The sequence below is a fragment of the Brassica napus genome, chromosome A1 (genome assembly GCF_020379485.1).
Source record: "Brassica napus cultivar Da-Ae chromosome A1, Da-Ae, whole genome shotgun sequence".
Lineage (NCBI taxonomy): Eukaryota > Viridiplantae > Streptophyta > Magnoliopsida > Brassicales > Brassicaceae > Brassica > Brassica napus.
The window spans coordinates 13972904-13987760 of record NC_063434.1 but is presented as its reverse complement, the minus strand read 5'-3'; the positions used below and the strand labels follow the sequence as shown (position 1 = coordinate 13987760).

The 14857-nt window shown below is 35.2% G+C and overlaps 2 protein-coding genes across 2 annotated transcripts; both read right to left on the bottom strand.

Annotated features, from left to right (window-relative positions):
* Window positions 1-6456: 6456 nt before the first annotated feature.
* On the bottom strand, window positions 6457-7615 carry LOC125607114 (probable carboxylesterase 12). The gene has a single exon (XM_048776854.1). It carries the CDS (start codon window positions 7543-7545, stop codon window positions 6571-6573), a length of 975 nt encoding a protein of 324 aa, XP_048632811.1. The 5' UTR covers window positions 7546-7615; the 3' UTR covers window positions 6457-6570.
* A 1491-nt stretch (window positions 7616-9106) lies between these two features.
* Window positions 9107-13233, bottom strand: LOC106447604 (bidirectional sugar transporter SWEET11-like). The gene is made up of 6 exons (XM_013889571.3): window positions 12963-13233; window positions 12796-12832; window positions 12446-12656; window positions 12200-12361; window positions 11991-12110; window positions 9107-9669 (listed from the first exon to the last, which is right to left on the bottom strand). The coding sequence occupies exons 1-6, from the start codon at window positions 13012-13014 to the stop codon at window positions 9391-9393; spliced, it is 861 nt and encodes a 286-aa protein (XP_013745025.1). The 5' UTR covers window positions 13015-13233; the 3' UTR covers window positions 9107-9390.
* Window positions 13234-14857: the final 1624 nt, after the last annotated feature.

Below are 14857 nucleotides of genomic sequence, written 5' to 3'. Positions count from 1 at the left end.
AAAATGAATTTTTCTGCCAAAACAAGTTTTCCTGCCATAAAACAAATTTTATCGCCAAAAACCGCAAAAACGAGTTTTTTTCCGCCACAGATCATGCAGCTGTGGTTGTGGTTGGTGTTGGCGGCACATATGATGTTCCAATTCTAGATCTGGTATCTCTGCCCGGTTTGACGTAGTCTTACCCAATCTTCTCTTCATGTGGTAGCGATAATGTAAGATTTTGAAAAAATCACTTCCATCTTTGCGGGTTCTTGATGGGGGCGTTAGCTGTTTTGGTTTGCAACAGGGTTTCTTCAAGTAAATTTTCGGTGAAGGCAATGGTTGTTCATTTCTGTTGAACCGGCGTGGGTTCCGGCGTTCTGCGGAGCTGTCTTTCGAGTTCTTCACCAACTTTCTTTATGGTTCTGTTGATAAATGATTTTCAGGTTTGCCTCAGAGTTACTTACCTGGTTCGTTCCTTTAAGTTGGAGTTTGTTTTGTTCTTCTCTTCAAAGTGCAATCATTAGTGCCGAGTTCAAGATTCTTAAGTCTCGCCGGAAGTTCAAGTATTCTCTTACATAATCTTGGTTTTAGGCTTTAGATATGTGATGCCTCTATGCTTGTCTGTAATCTTTTATTGTTTCCTTCCAAAAATAGGTTGCTCCCGTCCGGTTTAAGGCTCCGAAAAAATTGGGATCCTTGTCGTTTCTTGGCTCCGGAAAGACTAATGTCTTTGTGTGCTGTTGTACCTTCTTTTATGTTAATATTATTTTCTAAATGACAAAAAATAGAAAGAGAGAGAAAGAGACTGTCTCTCATTTAAAAGATTTTAAACAAATGACTAGAAACTCAAAAATGATGTGTTTTCAAGTAAATGGTTTAGTTTTCTTATATACTTAAATTGAAGTTACATATTTAAACTAAACTAATATTATATAACTAAGATATTTGTTGAAATACTCATCCCTGATGCTTTAAGCATGCCATCCAACAAAATAAGCTTAAAGTATATCAACCACAAGCCGAAACCATTTTTAAGAAACTGATTATTATAATATAGCCCACTTGTAATAAGTATCAGAGGACATAAAGGGGCGGACGGAGAACATTATTTAGTATGGGGTACAAATTTTAATTTGTATATAAAATAAGCATTTATAAATAAATTTTGATTAATTACTAAAAAAAGTAAAAAAAATTAGTGTGGGGTATGTGCCACACCTACTTTTTACCTAAGACCGCCCCTGGGGAAATAAGAATTAGAGAGTGAATGGGAGTATTTAGGAGAAGAAAATGGATAAAAAAACCAAGGGGGTGATTGGTTGGGTTGTAACTGTAGAAAATTTACTTTAACATTTTGTCTGTAGGATTTTTGATTTAGCTTTAAGTGATGTAAATTTAAAATTTCCTACAGCTAAAAAAAATGAGGCTTTAGAAAATAAGACTTTTACAACCATTTTTTGTGTGTTTTTGCTGTAACTTTAATTTTTTGGTTGTAGCTTTAAAAACCAAAATAAAGCATGATTGGTTGTATTTAAGGTTGTAGATGAAAATTAAAGCTAAAGTCACTTTCTACAACCCAACCAATCACCCCCCAAATTCTTAGGGGATAATTGGAAGGAGCTGTAGCTTTATATTTTTGCTTTAGAAATAAAACTGTAGATTTTGCTCCGGCTGTAGATAATTTTGCTGTAGAATATCAGATGTAGGTTTAAAAAGATTCAATGACTTACAAATAAATTTTCTAAAGCAAAAAAATAAGTGCTCTACAGCTAAAAATAAATAAAAAGGAAAGAAAAACCTGTAACTTTAAAAAATCTTTAGAAAGCATGATTGAGAAAAATTTAGACTGTAGAAATAATTTAAGCCGTAGAGAGATGTTACAACATTTCTAAAGCACTTGCCAATCAACTCCTTAGTGAGACAAATAGGTCATAAATACCTTTGAGGAAAATCAACTAAACTCTCAAAGTATCAAGAGAATATCTCTAAATGAGTCATGTCATACTTTCCATGCATAGACGACTTGAACAGATCTCACCCTAAATTTGTTTTCCGTGGCAAATAAAACAAACTGCCTACATCGAAGCTTTGTTCAACAACTCATGGTTATATTATATCAAGTCAACTTCAGTATCACCTACGCAAAGTTTGCAGAAGAGTATTAATCATAAGCCCAAGCCATCATTTAGAAGCCCAATATTACGCCATAGCCATGTGTTTAAAGTCTTTTTCCAAGTGATTTGATATATATGCGAGTGTTGTCTTTCACCTCCTGTAACTTTTCTATATGAGCATCAATCTCTCATTTGTTCAAGCTTGCTTTCATAATAAACCACAAGAAAAATTGGTGAAATCTGCTATTTTCTTCTCTATTTTGTCTTTTCACAGCAGCATAGTCCAAGCCAAGTCCAAGCCTTATAATAATATTGGGCATGCTATTAAGAAGAACCAACAAGGCAACTGTTGGAGAAGAATTTAACATTCTCCGCAAGGCCCATCAAACAATGGGCATTTTCCCCGTTTACATCGACAATCCGATCAAGACCGGTTTAGCTGACGGATCGATCGGCCAGAACATTTGATCGATCGGTTCGACCCATTAATCGATTGAATCGTTTATTCGACGTCAGCCCGACGAGCCTTCGCTTTACTCGAAAGCCCATTTCGCTTAGACTTGGGCTAGGCTTCTAGGACGAACTAACTTTAGGGCGTACGAAGAGAAGACAAACCGAGTCTATAAAAGGACAACATAAAGAACAGAGAAAAGGATCCGCAAATAGACACTAAAACACTGACGGCAAGATCTAGGGTTTACGACCGATCGCTCTGCTTAGTGTTTCTGTCGGAGTCTTTCAACAAAGCTCCGACCTTTTCCTTCTTTCCCTAATCTCTTTGTAATCTCGTTCGTTTATCTCATATTGTGAATAAAACTTCTTTGTAAGACCCACGAAACCGAGTTCATTTCATTATCATTCGACCTACACAACTCGTATTCAACACTTTCGTTCGCCCGACAATACTCTTCTAAGTCTAGTAGCACGACGACCAAACAGCTGAAGATAACATGTTGAGACTCATCATCAAGAAAAAATGCTCGGCGTTAGGGCAACCAATTGATCGACAAGTAACGGATCAACGATTGAGTGACCGATCGACCGTTGGATAGCTGATTGAGCAGGCCTAATCCCATTGTTTTCAAAACCAATTCTTGAAATCCTAATACGAAGAACCGTGACCCTTCGTAAAAGGACTTGGGGGGGGGCTTACTGTTGGAAAGGAATTTAACATTCTCCGCAAGGCCCATCAAACAATGGGCATTTGGCTCGCTTACATCGACAATCCGGTCAAGACCGGTTTAGCTGACGGATCGATCGGCCAGAACATTCGATCGATCGGTTCGACCCATTAATCGATTGAGTCGTTTATTCAACGTCAGCCCGACGAGCCTTCGCTTTACTCGAAAGCCAATTTCGCTTAGACTTGGGCCAAGCTTCTAGGGCGAACTAACTTTAGGGCGAACGAAGAGAAAACCAACCGAGTCTATAAAAGGACAACATAAAGAACAGAGAAAAAGATCCGCAAACAGACACTAAGACACTGACGGCAAGATCTAGGGTTTACGACCAATCGCTCTGCTTAGTGTTTCTGTCGGAGTCTTTCAACAAAGCTCCGACCTTTTCCTTCTTTCTCTAATCTCTTTGTAATCTCGTTCGTTTATCTTATATTGTGAATAAAACTTCTTTGTAAGACCCACAAAACCGAGTTCATTTCATTATCATTCGACCTACCAAACTCGTATTCAACAACAACAACCCTTCCTTCGATATGAAAATATTAAAAATAACAGCTTTTGTGTTGTGATAATTCGGTTTTTGTTAGACCTAGATGTATGCAGACTTCTGTTTTTTTTTTCAAGAAATGCGGGTTGTCTCTAACCAGTGAGTATATCAGGAAATAAGCTAAACTTCATGTGGTTTATGTTTTTTTTTTTTTTTTGACATCGAACGGCCATTCTATTACTCAAACTTGAGGTGGTCTGGGTAACCAGACCGGAATAGAACAACCAATGAAAAGTAACTCCCTATGGAAGGATCTAGCATTCTTAGCTAAAAAGTCTAAAAATTGATTCCTCGCTCGTGGAACATGAGTGATGCTAAACTCCGGAAAGCATATCCGTAGCGTCTCTATCTTCTCCAATTTTGTCGCAAATCTAGGCCACGCATGAGGGTCATCTAACATTGCGATCAGCTCCTTACAGTCTGTCCCAAAGCGCTGGCATGTTGAGTGCTGTAGCATATTCTCCATTGCCCACCGTAGTGCCTCTACTTCCAAATGCAAGGCTGATTCCCGTTGAAAAAGATTCTTCATGCCCATGAGCTGAGTATTTCCCCTATTGTCCATCCAAACTCATCCAAGTCCACTGAAGTTGGCAGATGATGTCCATGATCCGTCCAACAAGCATATATTACCCAAGCTTATGACTTGGGGGTTCACCATATTAGTCGCTCGTACCATAGGTTGTGCCACATCTTTCGCATCGAACCAGGCCTGACATTCACTCTCTGCATAGCGAACTAACTCCAAAGGGTCTCTATCTATCCCCTTGAATAGTTTATCATTCCTAGCCTTCCAGATATACCAAATTATCCAGGGGAAAGGATCCCTGTCTTGTTCCGGCTCAATAATAGAGTTTTTCCTCCAGAATAGGTAGTCCATATTGGCGTAAACACTTGGTACTGGAAAAACCTCTGGGCTTGTTGGAGTTGCCGATAATGTCCAAGCTTGCAGCGCTGGCGGGCATTCAAAGATAGCATGTGTGACAGATTCTTCCAATTCTCCACATCTTGGGCAGTAGTTATCGCATCTCATATTACGCCTTGCTAAATTCCTTGTTACTGCAACATGCCCAGTTAATAACTGCCAAATAAGATGACATATTTTCGTAGGCGCTTTTAACTTCCAAGCAAAGGCTTGAAGCTTGGTAATACTCGGTTCCAATATCTCATGTGCTTCCCCTGTCTTTAATAAATTCTGGGCCACCCAGTATCCAGATTTAACCGAATATTGGCCATTCCTTGTGTAGCTCCAGCAAAAAGTATCGCGCCGGTGTGATGAACTTATGGCCAAACTCCTTATAAGCGGTATGTCTTCAGGATTTACATAATTCTCCAATAATCCAACATCCCAATCCTTCCCTGTCTGATCAATGAGATCGCTTACTCTCATATTGGGATGCATAACTGGTGCCACAGGGATAGCCGGCCTTGCTGGGATCGTTGGGATCCACGGATCCTCCCACACCTTTACTTCATAACCTGAGTGTATCTTTTGTCTGATTCCCAGTAATAACAACTTCCTTGCAGCAGAGATGCTAGTCCACACATAAGATGGGCAGCTAGCCGAGTTTACTCTCAGCGGCGAGCTTAATCTGTAGTATCTCCCCTTCAAAACCCGAGCGACCAATGAGTCTGGAAATTGAACCAACCTCCATAATTGTTTTGCCAACAATGCCAGATTGAACTCATGGATCATACGAAACCCAATCCCTCCTTCCTCTCTTGGTAAACATACTTTTTCCCATTTCGCCCAGTGAATTCCTCTCTTTGGTGGGGTTGAACTCCACCAGAAGCGTGCGATGGCACTAGCTAGGTTTTCACATATCTCCAAAGGGAGCAGGAAAGTATACATGACATAAGTCGGAAGAGCTAGCAGAATAGATTTTATTAGAACTTCCTTCCCTCCTTTTGAAAGCCATCTACCCGTCCATCCATTTACTTTGTGCATTAACTTATCCTTGAGGAATGCAAACAATTTGCACTTGGATCCACTTATATCTTCAGGGATACCTAAGTAGGTTCCCATCCCTCCTTCGTTTTGTATACCCATTGCATCTTTGATCTCTTGCCTGGTATTTGCATTAATCCGCTTACCAAAGAGTAAGGACGATTTGTCGAAATTGATACATTGGCCAGAAGCTTTACCATATTTCCTGACTACTTTCATTACTTCTTCACATTCACGGAGCTTCGCCTTACAGAAGAAAAGGCTATCATCAGCAAAGAGAAGATGAGATACCGAGGGGCACGCGCGTGTGACACGCATCCCCATTATCTTCTCCTGATTCTCTGCATGATTAAGAAGGCTAGCGAGCGCTTCCGTGCATAGAATAAAAATGAAAGGAGACAAAGGATCTCCTTGTTGTGGTTTATGTTTTGGGGTTCATCAGAAGGTTTGTGTATGAAATAAGCTAAACTTCATGTGGTTTATGTTTTGGGGTTCATCAGAAGGTTTGTGTATGAAAAATTGTGGACTGTACATTTCTTAACTCTTAAGGCTGAATCCCAACGTTAATGAATTTGGAACAATAGGCTAATAAACCTTGTGTCAAACTATCAGTTTCCTCTCATCATGATTGTAAGTTTGTAACATAGCACAAATAATGTCTCACTTGTTGCTCTTGTCATGTGCATATGGTATTATTAATGTCTCTTGTATTATTCGTGCAAATATGATAAAATCACTATAACATTGCAGAAACTGAGAGAGACCAAACTATATCTTCATCTCTCTACACAGGCAGCACAGCTACTACATCAGTCCCTTAAGAAAGCGTGCGAATATCTTCATAGCCTCGAGAGCTTTCTCACAATCAGGTCTCATCAAATGAAAAACATGGTCTTCTCCTTCACTCTCCACCAACTCCACTTTCCCTTTCCACTCACTCTTCTCAAGCTTCGCAGCGTACCCCCAACCTTGCCTGGCCAAGGCGTCTTTCTCAGCCACCATCACCAACACTTTCCCGCAACCCAACCCGGAGATGTCCACCGACTCTGACTGAACCACGTTGATCAACGGATCATCGACTCCGTCTTTGTTGTTTGGAGTAGCAGCCATCATCCAAAACGCTTCGATCTTGGACCTCAACGTTTCATCTTTGGTCTCCTTGTCATCGATTGGTGTTTTCGACCAAAAGTAAGGATGCACCAGGATGATCCCGGAGATTCCTGAGTCGCTTAACTCGGGACTGAGATTCTCCTTCGCAGCTCTCATCGCCATGTGATGAGCGATGGTCGCGCCGGCGCTGTCTCCGGCGAGGAACAGTTTGCTGAAGTCGACGTGTTTGTTCAACCAACTCTCCGAGCCAGATCCGGCGATGTGGGTGAATACCCATTTGAGACATGTCCACGAGTCATCGAAAGAGATCGGAATGGGATGCTCAGGTGCACGCCTGTAATCCACGGACACGGCTACGCAGTCGGAAGCAGAGACAGCCGCCGTGAGGAAAGTGTGGTACGTCGGCGAGAAAGCGGTTTCGATGATGAATCCTCCGCCGTGGAAGTAGACGAGGAGGGGGAGTTTCTCACCGGTCTCCGGGGCTTTCACCGGGAGGTACATGCGGACGGAGAGATTGTCGTCGGGAGAATAAACGACGTCCTTGGATACGACGCCGTTCTGTGGGGTTAAAGAGGCTGGGACGGTGGTTTCGCCCATGAGACGCTCGATGCGGCCACTCTTGTAGATCTTGAGCAACGGAGAGCAGTCGACGGCGATCTCAGAATCCATCGTTTTTGGTTGATTTGGGAATAGTAAAACTTGGCTGAGAGTTGTGATGTGGGTGTTGGGATTATATCGAGAAATGGTGTGTGTGTCTCTGTAATACTAATTACACTATTGGACCTTGGTTTGGTTGAGGCACGTGATGTGTGTTGTTGTTACACGGACTATATATTTGCCAGCAATTCAAGGTAGATGTAAATTTGTTGACTAGTTAGGTTAAAGACAGGTCGATATATGGTACGTCATTTTGTTCAGTAACGTTTCCTATCTTTAGATGTGAACAGTTGGTATGGAGTTTTGAGTTTCAATGATTTCGGTTTTTGAAAATAAATGAAATAATTCTTAGCACATGAAAATAAATGAATTTAATACATCAACACTCGGTTAGAACTGTCAAGAGAAGCTCTATCGACCACAAGACAGTTCAGTTGAGACATTAATTTATCAAGTCGATTTTATTTTAAATACTAACCAACCAATCTTCAAACTGGTCGAGAGAAATTTTTCTTGACCAAAAATTCATTTGCTCGTGAGGATCATTACATTATATCCTCTTTATATTAATTGAAAGACACTACAACTTCTTTTTATAGTCACGTGTCATCACTATGATGATTCTTATAATCATTAGAGAAATAGGTTTGTCCATCTAATTATATAATAAGTCTTTTATTAAATTAACCATAAATTCATTATTAATGTTCTTTATTATTTGCTCAAATAAAACTAACAGAATTGTCTAATGTGGCAAGTATATATGATAGTTAATAATTTTGAATAATAAATATTTGATAAAAATTAGTGTATCTTCTATCATATTTGTTTAATTTTAAACTATTAAAATAAACTAAACAACCACATTAACCATATAAAAAATTTAAAATTTTCTTTATATGTATATTTTGAATTTTCAAAAACAACTATAAATTACTTAAACTTTTACAAGTCTCACATTCAAATTTTGTGATCTATGGTTTAAAATTTTTGTTATGACAAAATACAAATGATTACAAAGCATATAAGTAAAATGTCTAATTAAATTAATTATTAAGATTAAAAGATATATATATATATATATATTGTTTTAAATTAAACTATATACCATATAAAATACATAAATTTTAATTTCAAATTTTACTTTGAACAATTTTTTTTGAGAAAAGCTTTGAACAAACATTGACAGCTTAATTTAAATTTTTTTTTATAAATTACTAAAAGTATTAATCCCATAATGAAAATTTTGTTATCAGTAATTTAAAATTTTTGTTATAAAAGATACAAATTCTCAAAAAACCATATGAGTAGAAAGCATCATTTAATAGACATTAATTTTATAAATATACTATGTATGTTAATATCATTTAAATTTAATTATATATCATTTGAAATTGAAAAAAAAATACTGTTCGGATTAATAAAATTGATTTATATGTTCGCACCAATTTAATTATATATGTAATAGTTACTGACTTTTAATTATTTAATATATATTTATTATTTCATAATATATAAAAACATATAATACATAAAATAATTTTTATATATAATGTTCATCCGCGTAACGCGCTGATCTTAACCTAGTTATTGATTAAATCGGAAAATAGCAAATGTACATATCCCCAATAGGTAATTACATAATTTTTTAAAAAAGAAGTGGAGAATTTAATTCCAGAAATACATATATAACATTGGCAAATGCACATATATTTTCCCGGAAATTATTTCTTTACTTCGCACGCTTGATAAACTCAGAAAAATACGACGGCGTAACGGGTACACGTGGTGGTTGGTATATCAAGATGGGGTAAGAATCAACATTGCATAGTCGTAAACGAGATTGTTTATTCGTGTTCATGTAGGTGTTGCGGAAGAGGACTGCTTGCCGTTTTGTCCATCTTCAGTCTCAGATCTCTGATCATTTCCGCAGGTACACTTGTTCGTTTGACGAACGAATGCAATTGGCTCAGGGGATGACACTGTGCCTAGCTTCAACATATCGAGACTCACCTCGGGTAACTTTGCAGCTTCTACTTCTTTCTCACCCAACTGCGGCGGCGTTTTACAGTATCTGTAGACCACATAGAGTATCATTTGAAGTGCACCGAGAGCAAAGCCAAGCACGTTAGGGAACTGGAAAAAGACAAAAGCCAAAAAAATTGTTTAGTGGCAATTAGGGGTGGGCAAAAAAATCGAACCGAACCGATCGAACCGAACTGACTGAACCGAAACCGATTCGAACCAAACCAAAATCCATTTCAAATCATTCAGTTGAAGATTTTCCCAACCCGAACGGTTCAGTTCAGTTTAAACCGAACCGAACCGATAAACCGAAATGTTTTTATAGTTATTTAAATTAAAAATATTAGTAATATCAAGATATTAAAATCCTAAATTAAAAATGTTCCCTGCTGCGTTTCTTTTCTGCGTCTCCTACTCTCCTTCCTGCATATTTTTCCTTTTGGTGGTGTCAATTCTAATAACTTCAAATTCTCTCAAAGACGTGTTCTGTTTTCAATTTTAGTTAGTGAAAAGAACAATACGGAATCATCATGGGTGTAGAGTTATAGTAAAAATATAGATAAATACTCGTATAGTATTTGATGATTTGTTGCAGGTTTTTTTATGATATCACATGGAAGATGATTCATTCCAGGCTTTTTTTAATTCTTAATGCTATAAGAGACAACAATATTATTTTTTTCTTTTTATTTAGGTAATTTTCGTTTGATTGAATTCTTATAAAGTTATAAACTATATTTGTAACTTTTTAAAAGGTTTTTATTTTGGTTTTATATTGAATTTAATTTACATACTTAATTTTTTATTATGACCAACGCGATTATTTCATGACAACCATACATTTAAAAGATTTCTTGTACAATAAATAAACTAAGAAAAATCTGATGAAACCGAACCGAAATACAAACCGAATCAAATACAAACCAAACCGAATATAAACCGAACCGAACATAACCGAACCGAAATCGATCCAAACCAAATTAACTATGGTTTATTTCAGCTGGAAAAATTCTAGAACCAAACTAACCAAACCGAACCGAACTCAAACCGAACCGATAAAATAACCGAAGTGCCCACCCCTAGTGGCAATAACATGATAATAATGATTTAATACTCACTTTTCCACTTTATAATTCATGAATAAAGTGCGTAAAAATAAGCTTATTACAAAAGTAAAGTCTATGACAAACTTGTGCGCCATGGATAGAAGTTACGTACAATATATAATTTCTACGTAACAATAGAGATAAAAGAATTCTAGTATTAAATTTCTTTTGCAAAAGCTATACTTATTTAATATTGACTAATTCTAGGTTCACCAACCAATAGAATTGTGTTATTTCAAATTCGAGATCTTTTATAAAAGAAAATAAAATATTATCAAGTTATATTATGTTTTTAAAATAAAAAGAAAAAAGAAAAATAAATAAAAAATAGTAGTAATTACAAAAAAAAATATCTTTTAACCATCAAAACACTAAATCTTAAATCCTAATCCTTAAACTCTAAATACTAAACCCTAAACCTTTGGGTAAACACTAAAACCTTAGATAAATCTTAAACTCTAAATCAAAAACACTAAACACTAAAACACTCAAGGGTTTAGGTTTAGTGTTTAGTGTTTTTCATTTAGAGTTTATGATTTTTCCAAGGGTTTAAGGTTTACCCAAGGGTTTAGAGTTTACCCAAGGATTTACCCAAAGGTTTAGAGTTTAGGATTTAGGGTTTAGTGTTTTGCTGGCGACGTTAAAAATTTTTTTTTTAATTCTTTTTTCTAGAATTACTTTTTTTTTTAAATTTATTTTTTTGTTTTACATCAGAATATAACTTCACAATATTTTGTTTCATTTTCTAAAAGATATCGAATTTGAAATAATGAAATTTTATTGGTCGGTGAACCCAAGAATAACTCTTTAATATTTCTTTGGAATATAAAGCGAGTCTCTCTCCAATATGTCTTATCGTTTTTAATCGTAAAGGACAATACCAAACAAAAGGGTTTGCTTTCTTTAATTGTTTATCTTTTGCCAATCCGTATCTCTTTTTATCTATAGATCTATGATTTAGAACCTCAAAGTCTCAGGTACATTAGAAACATATATAAGCACCTCCTTTCATGTAATATAGATTTTGATTTCCCTATCTCTTTTTAAATTCTGGCGAAAAACAATGATTCTACATCTTAGAATAAACCGGAATCTGGTTTATGATTTCAACGGTAAGGGTAATTTAAAAACCGGATCTGTAATGGTTTATGATAAACCAGGTATATGTGATCTGCTATAGCCTATAGGGATTACGGTGGTCAGTAAATTTATATATTGAGTTTGTCAGTTTCCACGAGTATCTAGACGGTACATGCAAATATGCTATATGTACAAATTAGTATATAAATAAATAAATAAACAGAGAAAGTCGAAGAAATGCCTTACAGCAACATATATGTCCTTGAGAGCAAGACCATAAAGGAGCCATACGACAGCACTGATTGTAAGGGTTAAGGATAAGCTAAAGGGCATGTACTCCACACTCCTTGTCTTTATTACCGTCCTCTGTGTTTTAAATCATAAATTTGTTAATTATTGAAACTATATATTAATTACTCACCACTTTATATACTTAGCTCTTGTGAAATGCTTACGATTATGCTTAGAGGAGCAGCAAAAACACAAACAGAGAATCCGACACATATTCCTCCGATGATCTTGGCACGTGTAGTTCCTTTTGCCAAGAATTGGCATAGAAGGAGAATCAGACAGAATCCTCCAAAGTTCATGAGAAGAAGTAACTTAACTGTCAACATCTGCATCCATTAAGTATTTTAGTTAGAGTATTGATTTGAATTTGTAAACACATATTCCTATTTAAATTGAGTATGTTTAGATACCCGAGCTTTCTTGGGGGCGAAGGCAAGGAAGATAGAGATGTAGATAGTTTCTATGAAACATCCAAAAGAGTTGATGGTGACGAGGAGGAAGACATCTTTCTTCTGTGTTGCGTAGTAAAGCCAAAGTGTTGCGCTGAAGAGCGCCACAACGTAAGGAAGAGACTGAAACCCTTCCGTTGTCTTCTTCTTCCAAACCCTATAGAACGTTGGCCTGCATCCATTTCATATAATCTCATTATAGAGGATACTTTTGATGTAGAAAAATGTATTAACACGTGATAACACAAAGATAAGTATTTTATGTCTTGTTTATCTAATATATATTGAGGTAATATGTGAATAGAACTTACACAGGAGAGAGGAACACCGCGAAGGAGATGACATTTCCTGGAAAGTACAGAGAATATAACAAAAATGGTATTAATAAATCCATACTAAATCCCTGCAAATCGATAAGGATTTTAGAATTTGTAGATAATTATGCTATATGAAATGAACACAACAGTTAGTATCATACCCATCAAACCAAAGACAAAGGCCCATGTGTTGTGAGTGTCGAAGAGAGGCATGGTTTTCTTTTGGTTGAAATAAACTTTTTAAGGTGTTTAGGAGGAAGAAGAAGAAGAAGAAGAAGAAAGATCGCACTCAGATTTGTAAATGTTCTTAATATAAAAGCTGATGGCACGAACTTAGCATTTCGAGGACTTCGTGTTTATATAGAGGGCTAGGACCAAAGAGAGGAATGGGGTTTGTGTAGGAGGAGATGGAAAAGTAAAATGTTTGTGTGAACAATAATATTTTGAATAATTTTACAAAATGTATATTAGAATGCATTAGACCAAAAAAAAAAAAAGCATTAGTGTCACTGTAGTTGTATCATAAAAAAAAAGAAGAAAAATATTATAGGCACATATAACAATAATTCACACGTTAATCCATTACCAAAATGTATACATGTTGACGTAAGAAAAAAAACACCCTTTACCAAAATAAATGTTTTAACTTTTGTTTTGGTTTAAGAGAAAAATACTTGGTTAGTTATGTTACTAATGCGTATCAATCTCAGTTTAGGCATGTTCTTTTTAAGGATTATGTCTACATTCAACCTATGCATCCGTATATACGCAAAATAGTTCTGATTGGAAAACTCGAGAATGAAAGAAACTATGACGTAATTAATTATTTCCCAATTATGTGGTTTTGACCAATTTTCTTATTTATTTAGAAGACATAATAAAAAAATTTCCATACGGTATTGTTTTGACCTAATAAAATATTTATTGGCTACATTGCTGACACATAGTATTAAGTTTGAGTTGCAGTATATATTATAAATCGATGTAAAAATTATGTGATAAAAATTGTAAATATATGTAATAATTTTGCAGTAAAAATAAAAGTTATCATTTTACTAAAATTAGTGACTGATAACAGTTTTGATATATAAGTTGCGTATATTTTTTCAGTAAAATTATTAAAAAAAATAAACATAATGAATATTTATCCAAAACAAAGAAAATATTAACTTATTATAAAAATAATTTGATAGAGTTGTATAATATTGTTAAATTAATAATTTCAAATAAAAAAAATAAACATAAGATATTACTAAGTTTGTGATAGTTCAACAAAAAAAAAGGTTTTTGAGTTTAACAACTATAAAAAAATTGCAAATTTACAAACAAACTGAGGTAACTTCATCTTTGAAACTAGTATTTGAACTTTTTTTTTGTTTTAGTCTCTTATAAATATTGCTAAATTTGTGGGTTTAAAACTTTAATAAATTACAATTTACAATTAGAAAATCTACTCACGTAGCTCAATTTCTTATAGTATTTGAATTCCTTTTACATAATTTAAGGTGTGACTCTTATGAGGCGTTTGTATAAGAAAAAGAACGAAACTACTATTTTATAATGTTTTAGACAGCATACAAGAAAGTTCACAATGTAACATATAGTTTTCTTTAACTTATAAACGTCCAAACGTAGCTCAATTTCTTTAAGTATTTTTCTTTAACATATATCACGAAACCTTAGTGTTTCCTTTTAAACAGGAAAGGGTATTGGATTTAGAAATTTGATAGAATTAGAAGGAATTATAGTTTCCATTGAATTCCACTGTTATTCAATTATTGATTTCATCAATTCTTTTAAATTCTTGTGTTATTAGATTAAGCATTGTAATCATTCTTTTATTTACTTTAAATTCTGTTGTTATTCAATATTTGATAGATTTTGTAGTAATGTTATTTGATAAGAATTTAATGGAATATGTCCTATAGAAATACAAAGAGCCAATTCTTTGCCTTAAAGGAGAGATTTGTTATGCTCATGGGAATCTGCATTTCACGAACTCATGTCCTATCATTTTTCACTTTGGATTTCATGAACTCACATAAAAACAAAAGAA

What these genes read in the sequence shown, in the direction of transcription:
- LOC125607114 (XM_048776854.1), bottom strand. Translation starts at nt 7,545, where the DNA reads ATGGATTCTGAGATCGCCGTCGACTGCTCTCCGTTGCTCAAGATCTAC.
- LOC106447604 (XM_013889571.3), bottom strand. Translation starts at nt 13,014, where the DNA reads ATGCCTCTCTTCGACACTCACAACACATGGGCCTTTGTCTTTGGTTTG. An exon ending in CTTTGTCTTTGGTTTGATGG is followed by an intron (nt 12,833 to 12,962) that starts GTATGATACTAA and finishes TGTACTTTCCAG; the next exon opens with GAAATGTCATCTCCTTCGCG. An exon ending in TCAAGGACATATATGTTGCT is followed by an intron (nt 9,670 to 11,990) that starts GTAAGGCATTTC and finishes GTCTTTTTCCAG; the next exon opens with TTCCCTAACGTGCTTGGCTT.